The sequence below is a fragment of the Neofelis nebulosa genome, chromosome 3 (assembly GCF_028018385.1).
Source record: "Neofelis nebulosa isolate mNeoNeb1 chromosome 3, mNeoNeb1.pri, whole genome shotgun sequence".
Taxonomy (NCBI): Eukaryota; Metazoa; Chordata; class Mammalia; order Carnivora; family Felidae; genus Neofelis; species Neofelis nebulosa.
The window spans coordinates 65,590,631-65,612,381 of NC_080784.1; the positions used below are offsets into that span (position 1 = coordinate 65,590,631).

Below are 21,751 nucleotides of genomic sequence, written 5' to 3' on the forward strand. Positions count from 1 at the left end.
TAAATCGTCCTTTTGAGAATGCAACACTCCCTGGATTATTTGCTCTTGAATTTCTTCTAAACTCCCTTTCAGTGTGTTTGACATTTTGGCCAGAGACCCTGGCTTCTGCTGCACAGTGTCTCAAACACTATTTTTCCCCCTTTTTGTTTAGAACTGGGCTTGGCAAAGCAAGGATATGAACAATTGTGCAGGTGGGCTACTCAGGGCGAGTGAAGAGATAAGGCATCCAATCAGGGACTGGAGTCCTGCAGCCCTGCCAGTATGCCCCTCCACCAGATTTCCGTAATCCCAGCACGGGAGACTGCCAGCAATGGGAGAAGTTCAGTGGGCAGAAACAAAGAGAAGAACAAGGAAGTCGAGGTAAGAGGAGGTTTGATTTGATAAAACAGGACAGCCAAGCCAACTGTAGCCAGGACTGTTCTTGGAGCCACAGGATATGGCTAAGGCTTAAGAGTAGCTGGCTCCCACTCTCAGTGCGTAGGAGTAGACTGGAAGAGAATCAGTGCTGACTCACAGGCGCATATGAAATGTAACCTCTGTTTTCTGAATGAAGAAAGGAACCAAATCCATAAGGACACCTGGCTTATGGCTTGACAGATAGAAACTTCTGCCTCTTTTCCTAAACATCCGCAGAGTTGCTTTGGACTTTTATGGCTCATGGGGTGCAACCCAGCTGTCCTGAGTGGCTGTGGACATTGCTGTCATCCATTTTCAGCCCCCGGGGCTGTCGGTGTTTGCTAATTTTGCTTACTGCCCATTAAACTAGAATGTGTGAAAATAACTTTCTTAACAAAGTGACAGAGAAGCCAAATATACGCCAGCTGTGTCACTGAACACATAGCACTAATTAGGATGACGTTTCTCTGTCTCATACGATCTATTGCTCTCTCTATTCATTTGGAATGTATATGTGTATATTACCTTTGTTTGATATGTTTCATTTGCATTTTTTCTTCACAAAAAAGCATTATTTGAAACTTACATGGGCTAGAGAAATAGGTTTTTCAACTTATCACATTTAGGCCTTATTTGCAGTGAAATTTAGCTGCTGCTGTTCTAACTGCTTGAAAGATCAGATGCTGAGAACTTATTTCAAAGCTTTTTAAGAAAGAGATTGAGCAGGCTCCAGGATTTGGGTGAAAATAATGTAAATGTTGTTGTGCTCCCCTAAAAGGTACCTGGAGATAGGATACCAGAAACTATAATCCTCTTGTTTCTTGAACATAACTGTTGTTTAGACCGCAGGTCTTATTAATTTTGTAGAAAATGGTCTTTTCCCACCTCCAGTTCTGTGTGTCAGTCTTTTTTTCTCAAGAATAGGTGGTAGGGACAGAAGGCAGTGAAATAAAAACGAAACAAAGCAAAACAAACAAAGCAAATGGGAGTGAAGTGTCAAGAAGTGCCTTAGAGGAAGAGATCAATAAAGTCAAATGAGAAAAGACATTCTTAGCCTCTTTCTACTTTGTTTGAACTGATTTTGAAAATGTCATTGAAGAGCAGTGCAGTCTTGATGTGGCTAGAATTTGTACAGAACTTCAAGGGTTGGTCTAATTTAGCATGAGAAATACTTTTCCCTTAATTTAGTAATTTCCCTGTTCATAGGCACATTGGGTATTTCTGGAGTTTGTGAGAATGAAATATGTTTGTGAAGTGAGTAAACTTATTAGCTTAGTATTAATTGAAAATATTCCCCATAAAATTTTTCTTTCCTTTGACTTGGTAATGTGATTATTAGGACATCAAAGAACTGTCTCTCAAGTTTATTGGTGTGGGATGTGGAGTGAGCGGCACTGATCAGTTGTGAAAATGGATATGGAAATGCTAAAAGCAAGATTTATGAAAGTTATATATTACTCATTATCTGAGTTCTTTGATAGAATTGAAGATAATTTTGAGGGGAACTTCATAAGAAAATATTAGGTGGCACTTTTGATTGATATCCAGAATTATCAGTCTCTGAGTGATATTTGGAAATGAAGACACTGATTCAATTCCATGGGTTACCCTCCCTCACCCCCATTCCACCCTTCACATTTTGTCACCACCAGAACTCTCCTGCTGCTGATGTCTGCTTGGCTATGAATCAGAGAAAGCTGGGATGGCTTACATGACTTTTGGAAAATATCAAACAAATTTGGTTTTTGGCATGTTAGAAATAACAATGAAATTATTCAACCCCCAAAATACCTGGAATCTTTAGCCAGATATTGATGTTAAGTCACATCTTCAGATATCCTTACAAACCTTTTAAAGAAGTATTCATTATGAGCCAACTGCATTTCTTTTGAAGGCAAATACACTTTATTATGTTACGGTGTGAGTCAGTGGGCATTCTTAAAGGAAAATAAGTGAATTATGAGAAAAAAGAAACTCTCAGCCAACATATTATTTTAAAAAGAGACATAATTCTTGGGATGCCTGGGTGGCTCAGTTAAGCGTCCGACTTCGGCTCAGGTCATGATCTCACGGACCCTGGTTCAAGCCCCTCGTCGGGTTCTGCTTGCACTCTGTCTCTCAAAAATGAATAAACATTAAAATGTTTTTATTATTTATTTATTTTATTTTATTTATTTTTTAATGTTTATTCATCTTTTTTGAGAGACATAGCACAAGTTGGGGAGGGGCACAGAGAGAGGGAGACACAGAATCTGAAGCAGGCTCCAGGCTCTGAGCTGTCAGTCCAGAGCCTGATGCGGGGCTCAAACTCACGAACCTGAGCCTAAGTCAGACGCTCAACTGACTGAGCCACCCAGGTGTCCCAACATTAAAATGTTTTTAAAAGAGACATAATTCTGAATACCAGAAATGGAAGCACTTTTTACGTTTGAAATACATCTTGGTTTTCTTCAGGAGAGAGTTCAAATATGTTTGAAACATATTGTTAAATCTTATAGGGCATTAAATTGCTAAATGCATAGTCCAAAAATTATAAATTGCATTTCAGGTGGATAGATTACATAGAATATATTCTGTGTGTTGGAAAGCAAGAAGGATATATTCAGGACAATATTTTCTGTAATTTCAAGTGTTGATTCTCTCTAAAGGAAGTTAAAACATCTTGTACGCAAAATGAATGTTTCCTGATTGTTGAACAAGTGAGACAGATCCTTCTTTGAAGCTTTCTTAATGTATTTTGCTTATCTTAGAGTTATCAAAATAATATATGCATACATGAGGAAAACAATCTAGTTTCAGAGTTAAGAATTTACTGATTCAGGGGCACCTGGGTCGCTCAGTCAGTTAGGTGTCCAACTCTTGATTTTGGTTCAGGTCATGATCTTGTGGTTAGTGAGTTTGAGCCCCACATCAGGCTCTGTGCTAACAGAACAGAGCCTGCTCCAGATTCTCTCGCTGTCTCCCTCTCTCTCTGCCCCTCTTCCACTTGTGTGCTCGTGCTCTCTCAAAATAAATAAAGAAACTTTAAAAAAAGGGAAAAAAAAGAAAAAAATTGCTAATTAAAAGGTAAACCAATTTAATTTGTTCCATTAGAAATTTAGAATCTCTTGAATGTACAAATTTATTAACTTCACATCTAGTTTTTTTGTTTTATTTTAAGGCATATAAAGAAAAAAGGAAAATGTATAAACTATTTCTTAAATGTGATTATAGTCCAGAAGATTTAAGCTATAAGAAGTAATTCACAGATTTAAGATTTTTTAAAAATTGTAAATCTAACTCTAGGCTTTGTAATCAATATACATGTTGACATATTTCATGTGGCATAGCACTGTAATTATTTATCTCTTTGGTTAATAACCCCAGAAGTACAAAAACCAAAATAACATACTATATCCATTTTGGATATAGTTGGTATTAATATTTAGGGGAAGGGGAAGGATGCATACTTATCTTCCAAAGATATCAGCTCTGGAGGTTGTTTGGACAATTAAAGGGGGATGCCTCAGATATGCATTCCAGAGACAACATTTTATTAGCACAACCAGAAATGATCAGTCTCTTATGAAGTGATGGATGAATCAAAGTAATAGAAGATTTATATATAATGTAGTTGGTCAAATTTATTAATTTATACCTGTATATAGATTGATAGGTAGGTAGGTAGATAGATAGATATCTAGACATGGAATGCTTAAGTGCAAGCTCCGACAAAGTTCTGGAAAGGGAATTAGTAATCAGATTTAACTTCATAGCATGGAATCAATGAGGGGAATTCAAGTGTTTGGAGTGGGGTTAATTCATCTGTATCTTCAAAAAGGCATGACCTTGAGAAAGCCATAGTGGAAGAGTCCTCTCTAAAGAGATTGCTAACTCCAGATCTCTCCAGCTGTCCTCTAGTTGAGCACAAAGACTGACCAGTCTAGCTTCTTGAAATCTCGTTTGCCTAATTTTGTAAGTGGGCCACTTTGTTCCTGTTAATCCACTTTTCCCATCTTTTTTAGATGTGTTAACACCACTTCTTGGGCTGCAATTAATTCACCTTAGGGATTTGGGCATATAGGACATCTGCCTCTTACAAGGGTAATCAAATTCTTAGATCTACGGGTAACTTTATTTCATACTGTATAACTGGAAATTAGGATGATTGTGCAAATTCCCATATTTAGTCAACTAGGATGTATTTTTTATAATTATTTAGGATTTATATGGAAATGTTTCTAAGCCCACTGAATTTTACATGTAGAAGTAAGCCAGGAATCATACCAAGGGTGTTCCTACCACCTGCATTGGATGCTGCCATGCACTCCTGTCAGCACAGAGTCTGTACCTCAGATGACAGGAGTTTCATAAGATGAGAAAAGAGGCCATGAATGCTTTTCTTCTCACCTTCTCTCACTCACAAACTGACCATGTATGACAATCAGGCTTTAGGTTTGAGGGGAAAAAGCAAAAACACCTTTGATTATATGTACATTTTTTCTTTACTTTTTTCATGATTTTGATATTTTTCTTCTTCAATTTTTCCTTTCCTTTTAGAGTATATTTCTTTAAAGAATATTTACTCTCCTCCCTCTTTCCTGAGATGTCCCTTTCAAGATTTTCTACTTGCCTTTCCAATGACACCCCCGGGCCTCGTTTCCTCACTCAAAGTAGCTGCTGATCTGGCTTCATGAACTTGAGTGAATTGAAAACAATATGGCTTTTTAATATACATTATTCTGAACATAGTAGATAATTGTTATCTATCTGGTGGATAGACTTATTAATTCTATTTTTAGTAGAAAATTGTGGAAGTTAAATACCATAGTTAATCTCAGGGCCAGAGATGTATTTGAGAAATCCAATTTCACACTTTATGTGTTTCTTTGTAATTAAGGTACCATAACCCTTTCACATTCTGTAAGCAGAATTTTTAGAATCAAAGGATCCCAGAATCAGAAAGTCTCTTAAAAATTCTTTATCTTAATGCCAAAAAAGAAACCAATAGAGAATAAATAACTTGCCAATATCACTTGATTAGTTAGATGTAAAGTTGGTAAAAAAATACAAGCTTTCTGACTGCCAGTCTGCTGTCCTTTCTGTTATTACTGCATTTGGTGATTTGTTTTTCAAGGCATAAAATTATAGTACCAAAGATTAAAAGAATTCAGGTAATCCCTGAAGCTGCTAACCTCTGAATGGGGAAGTTTGGAGTTTTTGTTGTTATGTTTATTTGCTCATGATGCGTAAGGTCGGATGGGATATAAATGGGTCCTATTTACAGAATATAACTAGAGTTCATTTCATCAAAATTTAGAAAATAAGATAAAATTAAATAGTCATGGGCAGAATAGTTTATTAGGGAGGACGTGGACTGAGATTTGGCATACATGAAATAGAGTCCTGAATCGTTTTTCGGTCTTTTGGCTAAGATCAAGTGCAGTATGAAATCGAGTCCTGGGTTCACCAAAACCCTTTAAATTTGAGTAAGTCATTTAAACTCTCTAGCTTGTGCCCTGGAGAAAAAGTACATTTACTAGTAAATGTAGAAAAAAGTACATTTACTAGATCCCATTTAAAAAATAAAGTTATTTTATTTTCTTCTGTTATTCCTTTACTATAATCATCTGATCATTCTCCATTCTGGGCACATAAAGACCATGATTGTCTTCAAAGGTGTATTTGGCTCGGGAGGATAGGTCTGAGTACTGAGGACTCACCTTTAAGGATACCTGTTATCTCTGCTTCTAGAAAACCCCTTGAATAGACTCACTGTCTTCTTCTGGATGATTTGTATGAAAGCATGAGTTCTAGGTCTGAATATTGTGAGGGAAAAGATTGGAGTTTTAAGGCTGATCAGAGATACTACTGATACGAAAGCTGACTTGAAAATAGGCAGCACAGAGAAAGAAAAGCGATGTTCTGAGTGATAAATGGATGAGCCACTGGATTAGTCCTTGCTTGAAACCAACCTTTGTTCAAAACCATGCAACTTTCCAATGAAGTGATTCAATTCCTTTATGGTTTGAACCAGTTTTTTGGTTGGATGTTATAACAGGATGCTAAACAGTTCTTTGCCAAAGGGTAGCTACAATAGTTTTCTTGTGTAGCAACTGACTTCTGAGCTTGGAAATAGCTGAGATCCAGGTAAAGTAATCTGAAACATTAATTTATGAATAAACTGTGCACATTTACCCAGAATGTCCTGTATTCACCAAATGAAATACATCTTTAGCAGATATGAATCTGACATTTTAGGGAGAATGCCAAGGAGTAAAAAGGCTAATTCTCTTTTCTTCAGAAGAGTACTTTCCAACTTCTGAGTCTCAATTGAATATTAGAGTCCCATGTGCTTATAGTGGATTCCATTGAGTATACTAATAGTATTGAAATAGTTTTCTATAATGAAAACTGGTAAATTTCCATATTATTATTTGCTTTCAGCAATGAAATTACCATAATGCACATTATTTTTTCTTGTTTGAAACAGATGTTATGGGTAACTGCATTAACAAGTAAGACTGAATAACACATTTTATTGACAATTAAATGAAAACAGTAATTGCTGATACACCTTGAACAGTATTTAAATTTTTTTAATTTTTATTTTTAAATTTTTAAAATTTGAATATAGTTGGCACACGATGTTACATTAGTTTCAGTTGTACAACATAGTGATTCAACATTCTATATGTTATGTCACGCTCATGATGAGTGTAGCTACCATCTGTTGCCATGCAACTGGATTACAAGATCATTGACTGTATTCCCTAGGCTGTGCCGTTTATTCTTATGAAGTATTCATTTTATAACTGGAAGTCTATACCTCCCACTCCCTTTCACCCACTTTGCATATCCACTCTCCCCCATACCCCCACCCCTGCCTCTGGCAACCATGTTTGTTCTCTGAATTTACAGATTTGTTTCTGCTCTTTGTTTGTTCATTTGTTAGGTAGGTTGATTGTTAACACTCCTCTCTGGTGTTCATTTAAAAAATGTATTATGAATTCCTGGCTGGTTGAATGAGACTCAGTGTGATCGTTGGATCTGAAAGATTATTGATCGAAAATCTTTATATGGAGGTGTGTTAGAGCACGGGAGGACCAGGTAAAGCTACAGATGTTTAAGCAGGATTTTTAGAACTTGCTGATTAGTCAGCATTTAACTCAGTTTTTTGCAGCACTGACAGTGCCTACATGGATTTAGAATCCCTTAATTTGAGGTACTCCTGAAGGGAGAGGGATAGCAGTCTGAGTATTGCTTTCCCCCAGCTCATGCCTACGAGTATCACCCAAAGCCACTTGGAGCAGCCTTCATAACCTCCAGGTGAAGATGAGAAATGACATCTATTCGATACTCATTCTCTTTCCTGTCTCTGCAACTCTGTTAAATAATTGAAATAGGCGTGACATGAGGGTAGAGGTGGTGATAGGACTTTGCTCTTAAAAGAATGACAAGGAGATTGAAGAAAAGGACAGTGTTCCAGGGTGCTGGGTCTGACTTGGGCTTTCAGCCTCTCACATTTCACATTGATCATTCCATTCATCAGACCTTGCAAATCTGGATAAGGAAGGCGAAGAAAACAACTGCAGAGGTATCTCTTCCCCCAGCCACTGCCAAAGAATACAATACACATTCTCTCATACAAAGGAACATTTTGAATTCGTCAGGATTTGTATTTTTGATGTCAACTTCAGAGGGTTTCTTAGGGAAAACATTCTGGCACCAGTGAACTATTGCACATGCAATGACACTGCTGGGCACAGAAAATGAAGCTCATGTTTGAGATACGGAGTAAAAAGATATTTGTTAGGTGAGGCTGCAGCTGTGTGTTCTCACAAATGACCAAATTCTTTATAGATAGTAATTATCCTTAACCTGTAAGCCTAAACAGGTTCACTCCTAAACAAGTTCCATAGGGCAGTGTATGGCTATGAATGCTTAGTGTGTGAAAGTTATATGCTTAAGTTGTATAGACTTCGGTCCACGACACAGTTTTACTTTCCAGTTTTTTTTCAAAATTTTCATGAGATTGTAAAATATGATAGAGATGTGTTAAATTTTACAAAGCTTTAGAAATGCAAATTCTATCAGTATGTTTTGTTTCAATCTGAAACCACTTTTTATATGCCCATTTACTATGATACTACTACGATAGTTCATTCACATTTTGGAGGAAGTGATTTCTGCATACGGTTAGCCAGTTGCACACCAAAAGATTCACCTTTGATTGTTGATGTTAACCATCTAACTCAGGCATTTTGTTTGGCAGCCAGTGGGAGTATAATAGAAACTTCATGCCTTAGAATTAGAAGGAAACTCTTGCTTGTTAATTGATACTGCCTATGTTGAGAGCAAACAGAGTGAGGTAGTTAAAAGCATGTTGTGTTCAAATTTGAGCTTTGCCACTTCTTAGCTGTGAGACCTTGGTGAGATTACTTAACATCTGTGTCTGAGTCCCCTTATGTGTAAAATAGTGACAAATAGAGACTACCTTATACAGCTATGAAAATTAAAATAAGTTAATATTTGTAAAATGCAAGGAAGATTCATTGGGACAAAATAAACACCATTAAGTGCTTGATAAATAAAAGTGCTAAAGAAATCAATTCTCTATGTTCACTATATTCTGATCAATGTATTTTATTATTCATAGTGAACATGACTCATTAATACTTTCCATTAATGATGAGGAAATATTTAAGTTGCATGGCATCATAGATGGAGCCTATTATAATAATAATGATTAAAAAAATAGAAAGCAAATTCATTGCTATTTGAAATTTGCCAATACTCTTGACCTCTACTTGTACAGACCATTGTACCATTGTCTGGTTGCCTTAGATAAGTGAAACCTAACCTTATGGCGTTTCCTTGCTATCTTAACCTCAGTCTTGTAGCTGCTGGACCGAGGATTCTCTAGAGTCAAGAATTTGTAGAACACATGCTCTCCATGTGAATTTTCACTTCCATTCCATGTACATATTGCCAAGTATTCTGTATTTATGCTAATATTTTTCAACATTTCATGGGTTTTTAAAATTGAGTATTGTAGATACCATTATTTATTTTTTTTTAATATATGAAATTTATTGTCAAATTGGTTTCCATAAAACACCCAGTGCTCATCCCAAAAGGTGCTCTCTTCAATAAGTGAGATACCGTTATTTTGATAATTCTTTGTACTTCATCTTCATTGTGGTAACACTCTTATCTTGTTTTACTGCTTCTGTAGGTGTTATAAAGAACAGGCCACACCAGGAAGAACTAAAATAACCATGAATGGGAAATTTTTTGAAGGTTTTCATGTATAGGATAATTTTGTGAATATTTGAGTACTTAGGAAAATAGTAATGTTTTTTTTTTTCTAAATCATGGTAACATTTAACAAAATAACATCATGCTGAACAGCTTTTAAATGCTCTTCAACTGTAGAATGACAACTTTTTATTACAGCTGTTGAACTTAAAGGTACTGGCCTGGTTCAATTCTACATGAATTGTTCTGTGAAAGGTTTTTTTTTTCCTTCTGATACTCTTTGGGGATATCAGTGCTGCGCGCACACACACACACACACACACACATATATTCATATATTTATAATCATTAATCTAGTTACTAATTATTGAACATATACTATATGTTCAATAGGAATTGTTTTATGCGCTTTCATTTTAACCCATAGTTTATCTATGAGACTATATTTTAGTTGATATTTCTGTGTAACAAATTGCCCCCAGACTTAATGGGTTAAAGCAACCATTTTATAATGTTCATGAATTCTGTGGATCAGGAATCTGACAGTATGTGGTGAGATGGTTTACTGTTTGTGGCTGTGACTCCAAGTTTGGGACTCTGAGGTCACTCCAAACTAAGGACTGGGATTTTCTGAAAGCCCACTCATTCACATGTTGGGCACCTGAACTGGGGTGACCAGACGACTGGTACTGCCATCTGAATAAACTACATGTGACTTCGTCATGTGTCATTGCATCCTCACAGCATGGTACTTCAGGGTAGTCAGAATTCTTATATGCAGACACGGATTACGGGTGTGAGTTTTCTAACAAACAGATCAGAAGCTGCGTTGCTTTTTATGACCCAGCATTCCTTTAGGCAGTAGCGTGTTTATGTATTTGGAGAAAGAGAGTGAGCAAGCAGGAGAGGTTGTAGAGAGAGGGAGAGAGAGAGAATCCCAAGCTGGCTCTTGCACTGTCAGCATGGAGCCTGAGGTAGGGCTTGAACCCATGAACCATGAGATCATGACGTGAGCGAAACCCAGAGTCAGACGCTCAACGAACTGAGCCACCCAGGCACCCCTAAGCAGTAGCCATTTAGTCAGGAAGGTTGCTCACATTTGTACCCAGATGCAAGGTACATGCATCTGGGATGCATATACCTTGGATATATGCATGTGGATATAGATCTCACATTTTTTTTTAAATTGAAGTATCATTGACATATATATAACATTGTTTATTATACAATTAATATTATACAATTAATTACAATATTAATATTATACAATTTAATATAATATATATTATATTATATATATGTTATATATATATAATATTGTTATAACATTATAACAATATATAACATTATATTAGTTTCAGGTGTACAAAATAATGATTTACTATTTGTTTATATTGTGAAAGTATCACCACAGTAAGTTTTAGCTACCATCAGTCACCATACACAGTTACAAAATGTTTTTTACTTATTTATTTTATTTTTTTAAAGATTTTTTTAAGTTTATTCATTTATTTGGGGCGGGGGCAAAGAGAAGGAGAGAGAAAGAGAGAGAGAGAATCCAACACAGGCTCCACACTGCCAGCATGGAGCCCAGTGCAGGGCTCAAACTCACAAACTGTGAGATCATGACCTAGGCCAAAACCAAGAGTTGGATACTTAACAAATTGAGCCACCCAGGCATCCCCAAAATGTTTTTTATTATTGTGATTAAAACTTTTAAGGTTTACTCTCTAAGCAACTTTTAGACATACATTATAGTAACAGTAACTATAGTCACCAGGCCATCCATTGCATCCACAAGACTTACTTACTTACTTACTTACTTACTTATTTATTTACCACAAGTTTATTTATTTACCACAATGCCTTTGACTCCCTTGACTCATTTTCCCACTTGACCACCACTGTCTGTCTCTGGCAACCACCAGTCTGTTTTCTGTATCTATGTATTTGTTTATATGCATGTCTGTGTATATACATACATACATCATAAATATGTACACATATCTATATATATGTTGCATATATAAGTGGAATCTTAGAGTATTTGTCTTTCCCTGTCTTACTTATTTCACTTAATATAATGCCTTCAAGGCCCATCCATGTTGTTACAAATGGCAAGATTTCATTCTTTTTTATGCTAACTAATATTCCTCTGCGCGCGTGTGTGTGTGTGTATGTGTTGTGGGCCTGTGTATTATATTTTCTTTATTCATCTATCAGTGGACACTTAAGTTGTTTCCATATCTTGTCTATAGTAAATGAGGCTGAAATGAACATGGGGGTGCATCTATCTTTTTTAGTTAGTGTTTTTCTTTCTTCAGGTAAATACCCAGAAATGGTATTGCTGGATCATTTGTTAATTCTCTTGTTAATTTTTTTAGGAACCTCCACACTGTTTTCTTTAATGGCTGCACCAATTTATATTCCCACAAAAAAGAGTATAATGGGTTCCTTTTCCCACAACCTTGTAAACACTTCTTGTTTCTTGCCTTTTTGAAAATAGCCATACTGACACATGTGAAGTCGTATCTCATTGTGGTTTTGAATTACAGTTCCTTGATGATTAGTAATGTTAGTGTCTTTTCATGTACCTGTTGGCCTTCTGTATTTGTTCTCTGGAAAATGTCTATTCAGATTTTCTGTCCATTTTTAAATTGGATTATTGCTATTATTATTATTTTCTTACTATTGTGTTGTATGATTTCTTTATATATTTTGGATATTAATCCCTTATCAGATACATGAACTGAAAACACTTTCTCCCATTCAGTAGGTTGCCTTTTCATTTTGTTGATGTATCTATCCTTTCCTGTGCAGAAGCTTTTTAGTGTAATGTAGTCCCACTTGTATATGTGTGTGTGTGTGTGTGTGTGTACACACACACACACACATACACACGTGGGGCTTGAACTCATGACCCTGAGATCAAGACCTAAACTGAGATCAAGAGTCAGACACTTAACAGACTGAGCCACCCAAGTGCCCCCCACTGGCATATTTTTTATTTTGTTGCTTTTACTTTCCACAGGTGTGATTTCCAAAAAATCATTATCAAAACCCATGTCGAGGAGCTTTCCCACTGTGTCTTCTTCTAGCTCTTGGTTTATTTGATCTTATTTATTGTCTTTTTCATCTCTATTTATTTTTGCTGTAATCTTTGTTATTTCCTTTCTTCTACTAACTTTGGGCTTTGTTCTTCTTTTTCTGGTTCATTGAGGTATAAAGTTAGGTTGTTTATTTGAGATTTTTCTTATTTCTTGAGATAGGCACTTCTTGCTGTTAACTTCTCTCATAGAACTGCTTTTGTTGTGAGTTGCCTGGGCAGCATAGTTGGTTAAATGGCTGACTCTTGATTTCAGCTCAGGTCATGATCTCATGATTCATGGGACTGAGCTCCATATCAGGCTCTGTGTTGACAGCATGGAGCCTGCTTGGGATTCTCTCTCTCCCTCTCTCTCTCTCTCTGCCCTTCCCCCACTCATGCATGCTCTCTCAAAATAAATAAACATTAAAAACACAACTAATTTTGTTACCTCCCATGTTTTGGTGTGTTGTATTTCCATTTATCTCAAGATATTTTTTTGAATTCACTTTTGATTTCTTCATTGATCTATTTGGTATTAGGTAACATAGTTTTTTTATCTCCACATATTTGTGGAATTTCCAGTGTTTTTTCTTGTAAGTGATTTCTAGTTTTATACCACTGTGGTAGGGAAATATGCTTAATATTCAGTTTTGTTTTTGTTTTGTTTTGTTAGTACTCATGTTTTGGCTCATTATCTGATCTATCCTGGAGAATGTTCCATGTGAACCTGAGAGAAATGTGAATTCTGTTGTTTGGATAGAATGTTCTGTATGTCTCTGTTGAGTCCATCTGTTCTAATATATAATTTAAGGCTGATGTTTTCTTTTCTTTTTTTTTTTTTTTATTTATTTTTGGGACAGAGAGAGACAGAGCATGAACGGGGGAGGGGCAGAGAAAGAGGGAGACACAGAATCGGAAACAGGCTCCAGGCTCCGAGCCATAAGGCTGATGTTTTCTTATTGATTTTTCATCTGGATGATCTATCCATTGATGTAAGTAGGGTATTAAAGTTTCTTACTTTTATTTTTATTTTTTAAGCGTATTTATTTTTGAGAGAGACAGAACAGAGACACCATTAGCAGGGGAGGGGCAGAGAGAGAGAGAGAGAGAGAGAGAAAGAGAGAGACAGAGAGAGAGAGAGAGAGACAGAGAGAGAGAGAGAGAGAACCCCAAGCAAGCTCTGTGCTGTCAGCACAGAGCCCAATGCAGGGCTTGAACTCATGAAACCAGGAGATCCTGACCTGAGCCAAAACCAAGAGCCAGGTGTTTAACTGACTGAGCCACCTAGGACCCCTTTTGTAATTTTTTTTAAGGTCTCTTACTTTCATTGCTTTGCTATCTCTTCCTCCCTTTAAATCTGTTAATATTTGCTTTATGTATTTTGGGGCTCCTACACTGGGTGCATAAATGTTTACAAATGTTATATTTTCTTGTTGGATTAACTCTATCATTATGTATGACCTTCTTTGTCTCTTACTAGTCTTTGTTTTGAAGTCTATTTTGTCTGATACCAAAGTATTGCTGCTGCTGATTTCTTTTGGTTTTCATTTGTGTGAGATATCTTTTTACATCCCTTCCCTTTCAGTTTGTGTATGCCTTATGTCTGAAGTGAGTCTTTTGTAGGCAGCATATAAGATGAGGTTTATTTTATTCATTCAACCACTCTATGTATTTGAATGGAAAATTTAGTCCATTTACATAAAAAGAATTATTGATATATATGTACTTGTTGCATTTGGTGGATTATTTTCTGGCTGTTTGTTTGTTCCTCTATTTCTTTCTACTTCTCTTGGTCTCTTCCTTTGTGATTTGATGATTTCTTATAGTGGTATACTTAGATTCCTTTCTTATTATCTTTTGTGGTTACCATGAGGCTTACATATAATGACTTATATTTATAAAAGTCTATTTTAAGTTGATATCAACATAAATTTGAACACACTGTAAAATTATATGTTTTAACCCCCTGAACATTTTATGTTTTTAATGTCACATTTTACATATTTTTATCTTTTGTATCCCTTAACTAATTGTAGTTGAAACTATTTTTATTGTTTTCATCTTCTAACCTTCATACTAGTTTTTAAGTGATCAGTTCACTACCTTTACCTATATTTGCCTTCACCAGTGAGACTTATACTGTCATATGATTTCTCATTACTAATTAGTGCCTTTTTTTTCTGCTTAAGGAAGTCCCTTTAACATTATTTGTAAGACTGTTTTAGTTGTGGTAAACTCTTTTAGCTCTTGCTTGTCTGGAAAACTCTTTATCTTTCATTTAATTCTGAATGATAGGTTAGCTGGGTAGAATATTCTTGTTTGCAATTTTTTTTTTCTTGTAGCATTTTGACTGTATTGTGCTACTCCCTTCTGTTCTGCAAGGTTTCTGCTGAAAACTCTGCTGATAATCTTATGGGGCTTCCTTTGCTTGTAATGAGCTTTTTTTCTTTTGCTGCTTGTTTAAGATTATTTCCTTGTCCTTAACGTTTGACTTTATAATTATAATGTGCAGATCCCATATTTTGATGGTAGTCGGGCCAGACAGTTTTAGGCTTATGTTTTTAAACCACCACAGTTCACCTGCAGCCACCATTACTTGCATTCCTTTCCTTGAATTGTAGGGTGCAAAATACCATTATTTCTCCCCAAGCCATCTGAAGTCTTACCCTATTTTGTCATCAAATACAAGTCCAAGATCTTGCCATCTCAATTTTCCAGTTGGCTTCTTGAATACAGTTCATCTAGTATGGTTTTTTTCAATCTGAAGAACCTAAAATAAACAGACAGGTTATCTGTACGGTATACACTTAACATACAATGGCTGAGTAACTTCCATAGACACTCCTATTCAAAAAGGAGGAAAATAAGAGACACGTAGCAGTCACTAATCCATAACAATTCTGAAGTCCAGCTGCATATTTGTTGCGAGTTCTTTGACTAGGGTTTATTCCTACTTCCCTAAAGCAGTTTTCTGAGACTCTTAGTTCTGCTCTATAGCTCTTGGTTATTATTTTCACTATATTCTATTTTTTTCCATAAAATTTGATTTGTACTTCAAATGAGAATCCCCCTCAAGCTTGCTTCCTTCTCATGAAAGGTGGCAAGTACAAAGGCCTCTTTTTATTTTGGACTCTATTTCTTTCAGTCAAAACTGACTAATTTCTTTAAGCATTTTGTGGGTTTCCTAAGTTTTGATTTATAATACACTTGATTTGACAGAAGCCATAGCCACATTCTCTTTAAAATAAACACAACTGTATTGGCTTCCTGTGAGGCTGATGGAGTCCAGGATCTTAAATTTCTCAGAATACCTATTATTTAAGAGAGATAATTTGCCAGGGATGCTCTTAATATCTTAGATAACTTTTATCTCTTTCACAGAGCTTATGAAGCACTATTTCTAGTCTTTCTAAGTTCTTACCAAAGAGTTTTTCTGTTCATATCCTTGACTTCACCTTAACCCTAAGATGTTTATCTCAGAGGAACCAGGATTTGATATTTTCCCTGAGGTGTTTTCTAATTTGAGACTCTTCCTCTGGGTGATATGGAGATGGAGATATAGTTTTATTTTTAAATAAAAGAAACAAGTCCCAGGTGGTGCCTGGATGGCTCAGTCGGTTGAACGTCTGACTTTGGCTTAGGTCATGATCTCATGGCTCAGTTCGTGGGTTTGGGTTCTGCATCAGGCTCTGTGCTGACAGCTCAGAGCCTGGAGCCTGCTTCAGATTCTGTCTCTCTCTTTCTGTCTCTGTCACCCCCCTGCTTGCACTCTGTTTCTCTGTCTCTCAAAAATAAATAAACATTTTATGGGGCGCCTGGGTGGCGCAGTCGGTTAAGCGTCCGACTTCAGCCAGGTCACGATCTCGCGGTCCGTGAGTTCGAGCCCCGCGTCAGGCTCTGGGCTGATGGCTCAGAGCCTGGAGCCTGTTTCCGATTCTGTGTCTCCCTCTCTCTCTGCCCCTCCCCCGTTCATGCTCTGTCTCTCTCTGTCCCAAAAATAAATAAAAAACATTGAAAAAAAAATTTAAAAAAAAAAAATAAATAAACATTTTTTTAAAAAGGAACAAGTCCTAGCTCCTTTATATTTTCTCTAAATTTTGCTTAAAAATAGAAATTTTCTTTCAGTTTGTCATTATTCTTGTATCTTATATGCTGCTTGTACATAGCTTTTAAAGCTATTTTTCCCATCATCAGTGAGAATGCTGCTGAACTTTGATCACCCTTTTTGTCAACCTCCAATGATAATTTATTCCCAAATTCCCCATTATTTTATCAACAGTCTCCTTGAGGTCTTTTAAGCTCTCACAAATAATCTTTTTAAGGTCTGTATTATTAGGGTTCTTCAGAGAAACAGAACCAATGAGAGATTAGATAGATGGATGGATAGGTAGGTAGGTACGTAGATAGATAGATAGATAGATAGATAGATAGATAGATACAAAGATAGAAATATATAGAGGAGTATAGATATAAAGATAATTATTATTAGGAACTAGCTCACCTGATTAAAGAGGTTAAGTGTTGTCAAGATATCCAGTTGGCAATCTGGAAACCCAAAGAGCCTGTCGTAGAAGTTTCTGTCTGAAAGCCAGCAGGCTTGAGAGCCAAAAAGAACCAACTATTTTAGTTTAAGTCTGAAGGAGAAGATGTTATGTCCCAGTTCAATCAGTCATATAGAAAGAGTTCTTACTTAACTTTTTTTGTTCTATTCAGGCCTTTGATTCGATTAAGGCTATCCATGTTAGGGAGGGCAATCTGATTTTCTCAGTCTAATGATTTAAATAGTAATTTTATCTAGAAACATCTTCACAGATAGGCCCAGAATAATTTTTGGCCAAATTTTTGGGCACCCATGGGCCAGTCAAATTGACACATAAAATTAACCATCACAGGGTCCTCTAAGATTCTGTGGGATACCTGTTTCCAAAGCCTGGGCACATATTTAGGGTTTTTATGGTAGCACCTACCTTTCAGACACCACAATTCTGTTACGGCTACTATCACTACATAACAAATTACCCCAGAACTTAATGCCTTAAAACAAATGCTGTTGTGCTGAGGAATTCTGTCAGTTGGGAATTCAGACAAAGAAAATCAGGGATGAAGCATAGCAGCATGGCATCATTCCCTACTGCATGATGCCTGGGGCCTCTGCTGGAAAGATTCAAAGATTGTATAGAATAACTCAGCAGTTGGAAGCTGGAATCATCTGATGGTTTATTCATTTACATTTCTGGTACATGCATTAAGAGGACTCCAAGATTAAGGGTGCCAAGTAGAGTGCCTGCACATGGCCATTTTTTATCACCTGCCTTCTTAACAGCCTGACAATTTCAGGATACTCAAATTTCTCAAATGGAGGCTCAGGGCTTCAGTTGCGACTATGCCAACAATCAAGGTATAAGGTACATCGCCTTTTATGATCAAGTCTTGGAAGTCATGCATCATTATTTCCACTAGAGTCTGTTTGTTGAAATAGTCACAAGCCCATTCTATTCAAAAGGAAGTGTCACAGACCCTGCCTCCTGAAGTGAATCATGTCAAATAACTTAGGAATCATGTTTAAACCACCACAAATGGTTACTGTCATTATCTTCATTTTATAGTTCAGGAAATTTGGGCCCAGAAAGATGTGGTATTTTTCCAAAAACACACTTAATAAGAGGCAAAGCCAGGATGTAAATACAGGCAATATGACTCCAGAGGCTATATTTAAAACCACTGTGTTACTTTGTTGTTTCCCATTGTGCAATACAGAACGGGTGTTTTAGCATGCTATACCTTAAAGAGGATAATTCACTTCCATTTAAAATTGTTTATTCAGTATGCATTTAGTAGTACCAACAAGAGCCAAACACAGGCCAGGGTACTAAGGATACAGTAGCGAGCAAAAGGAACATAGTCTCTGTCTTTATACAGCATAAAAATCTAGTTCTTCATTGTCTTTCTCAGCACCCTTATTTGTTATTTCTTGCAATAGATCCTTGTCACTTTTTAATGTGAAGATTTATTTTTACTGTAGGTTTACTCTGTGTGGCTATGGTGGGTTAACTGCAGTGATGACCTCTGTTTATTTTTGTCCCCCTATATTCAAGGCCTTTGGTAGTGCCTCATAATGCTGTTTCTGGACTTGGCTACATGACTTCCTTTGGCTAGTAGGAAGAATGATGGAAGCCAAGCCTCGAAAAATACTTGTGCATTAGCATTTACCCTCCTGCTTTTCTTGCAAAGTGGTTAGTGCCAGAACCCCTATGGATAGTAAGAGAAAGCTAGACCAGTCACCTCTGTTGCCCCCAGCAATAGATGGGCAGTGACAAGACATGTGAGTAAGGCTGTCAAAGACCGGTAGCCCCTAGCTGACGACTGATATATGGACAAGACTAATTGACTAATGCAGGCCCAAATATCTACTCCATGGAATCATGAGCTAAATAAATGCATGTTGTTTTAAGTTTTGCAGTAATTTGTTACACAGCCATGGAAGCTGTTGCAATGGTCTTCTTTAAAATATATGTTATGGTTTTTGTTCTAGAGCCTGACTTTACACTTGATAAATTTGTACAGCTTGTTTTGAGAATCCCTGAAGAGGTTAAATGTAGTTTTTATGCTTGCCACAGTTTTTTTTTTAAAGGACATGATAATCTATTTTAATACCACATTTACATATAGAAATCATCTTTGCTAGATTGGTTAATTTCAGCTGCTAAATTAACTTTACAACCTTAACAATTACATTGATAGTGACTAATTCTGATTCTTCCATTTAGATTTCTATACTTAATGGAGCTCTTAAAACATATATTGAAGGCTTTTTTTAGTACAAATATACCTTATAAATAAATCTAATACTTAGGAGTAGAGCATGCATTAGCTTTTAAAAATTAAAGAAGTTCAAATGCAAACTGCAAAATCCTTTTTGCAGAGCTCTTTCCCTTGACTAATTCATATTTCAGTCTTTTTATAATATTGTAAATGGTATCATAAAAGGCATATGTACTTAAATATGTAACATTGTATTTAAAATACAATATTACAGGCTCAATAGTATTAGATGATATACTTGGGGTTTCTGGGTGGCTTAGTCTGACTCTTGATTTCGGCTCAGGTCATGATGTCACAGTTCCTGGGTTCAAGCCCCACAGTGAGCTCTGCACCAACAATGCAGAGCCTGCTTGGGATTCTCTCTGTCTCCCCATCAGAGTTCTCAAAATAAATGAATAAACTTAAAAATTTTTTTCTAAAAAAAAAAAAAAAAAAAGAAGGGAGAGTCTGAATCTTCTCATTTATCCCCTATACCCTTAATATAGTAGCTCTCCAACTTATGATATAAAACATGTTTAAAAAAATTTGGGGGCAGACTCTATTTTAAGTCTTGGCCCATTCGATCATTACCTGGCTTTCTTATTTCTTTACTTTAACCTTAGTTTCCCCAACTCTACCATGGTTTAGCCTCCATACTTAACACAGTTAGCCTTGCTTCCCTAGTATGCCAGCCTCAGATACCTGCTTGCTTCTGACTTCTGCAAACATTCTTAGTTTCACTGTCATTATAGTTTCTTATATAGAGAGAGTCTCTCCACTAGCTTTGTTTCTGTGGATCTTCACTAACTGGGCTAACCTGACAGACAAATATAAGATGATAAACTTGAACTAGTCTGCCTGTAAAACACTACAGTTAAGTTATATGTAATACAGTTGTTCCTCGCGTTTCCAGTAACCACGGGCTTTTCTTCAGTTTGGGGCATACGAAGCTCATTTCTGCCTTGGGGAATGGAGTTTACTGTTTCCATTTACCTGTATTGCTTTCCCCCTAGTTCCCTATGTGGCGGACTCTAGGGTTTGTCTTAATTAGTAGCCCACTGCATAGTTTTATTTGCTTCATTACTATGGATCACAATCTGAAATGGCCTGCCTACTCCTTCTATTTCTACTTGAAAATAAGGCACTTAAGTGAAAAATTCTCTCATTGGTTATAGTCACAGTGCCCAGAGCAGTGTTGGCACCTTATACTCTCCCAAGGGGTGTGGGATGAGACCGTCATATTTAGAACTAGTGATATTATAGTTTCACTCTAATCTATACTGTTCAGAACTTGCCAGAGGTGTTGTGTTTAGTTCCAGTTTTTGCAAGTTAGGAGCACTATTGACAAACTAAAGCGTTCTAAGAAAAACTCAGGTAGGCGAAGAGGCTTGAAGCAATTTTTCTATGTAAAAAAAAATCTGTCTTCAGAGGATATATAGGTGTGTCTTAGAGAATAACTGTTGTGCCATATAGTAACACTTTTTGTAAGTATTTGGACAGTTGAGCTAGGGGAAAGGGATTAAATATGTTCTTTGGAGCACTGGAATGCATAGCCTAGATTTAAAGAGGACATTGAATGTAAGAGTCTGATAAGAACTTATTAAAGTAACCAAGGTCCTCTTTTTCAGAAAAAGAAAAATAGACCCTAGTGTGTTTGTATCAACATTTCCCCCAAGATGTTATAGATCTTGAGATGTAGAGCTAAAACTAGAGTCTAGGCTTCCTGACTGTCTTTCATTGTTCTTTACACTATAATTTATTTCCTTTGCACTTAAATATTTTCTCAAACACTTGAAGGAGCTTGAGACTCTCTTTATTCATTTGTTCATTCGTTCATCTATTCCACAAAAATATATTGAGTATTAACTATCTACTAGAATTCCAGCAGTTACAGATAGAGTGTTATTCATATAGATGAATTCCTGATCCTCCCAGAGTTTACCTTCCATCATGTGTTGGAAGAAGCATTTGATCAAGTGTGATTACCGAGCTCAGGTTACTGAGGTTAGTCTTGTAGGGAGGTAGAATTTTTGCACTAAACATAAGAACTTATTAATATGAAGAACTGGATTTTTCAGTCTGGAAATAAAAGAGACTGCTTCTTGAAACAGAAGAGCTCCTCAGTCTCTGAAATGTTCAAACAGGCAGAGAGGATTTGGAGGAAATACTTCAAAGAGTTTACATTCCAAATGGGAAGAAAGTCAAGTTGCTCTTCCTTTAGAGTCT

The 21,751-nt window shown here is 36.4% G+C and overlaps 1 protein-coding gene across 9 annotated transcripts in view; it reads left to right on the forward strand.

The window, feature by feature from the left end:
- The window catches only part of MARCHF1 (membrane associated ring-CH-type finger 1), an 899,266-nt gene that overhangs the window by 407,927 nt on the left and 469,588 nt on the right, over positions 1 to 21,751 (forward strand). For 3 of the 9 annotated variants that reach the window (XM_058720976.1, XM_058720977.1, XM_058720978.1), the window contains one exon: positions 152 to 360. The exons of 3 other annotated variants lie outside the window; for them this stretch is intronic. In XM_058720976.1, coding sequence (XP_058576959.1) covers positions 262 to 360 — 99 coding nt within the window. In that variant the 5' untranslated portion in view covers positions 152 to 261. Of the gene's footprint in view, positions 1 to 151; positions 361 to 21,751 lie in introns of those variants that run through there. 3 more of the 9 variants (XM_058720973.1, XM_058720972.1, XM_058720984.1) reach the window with 3 other exon arrangements.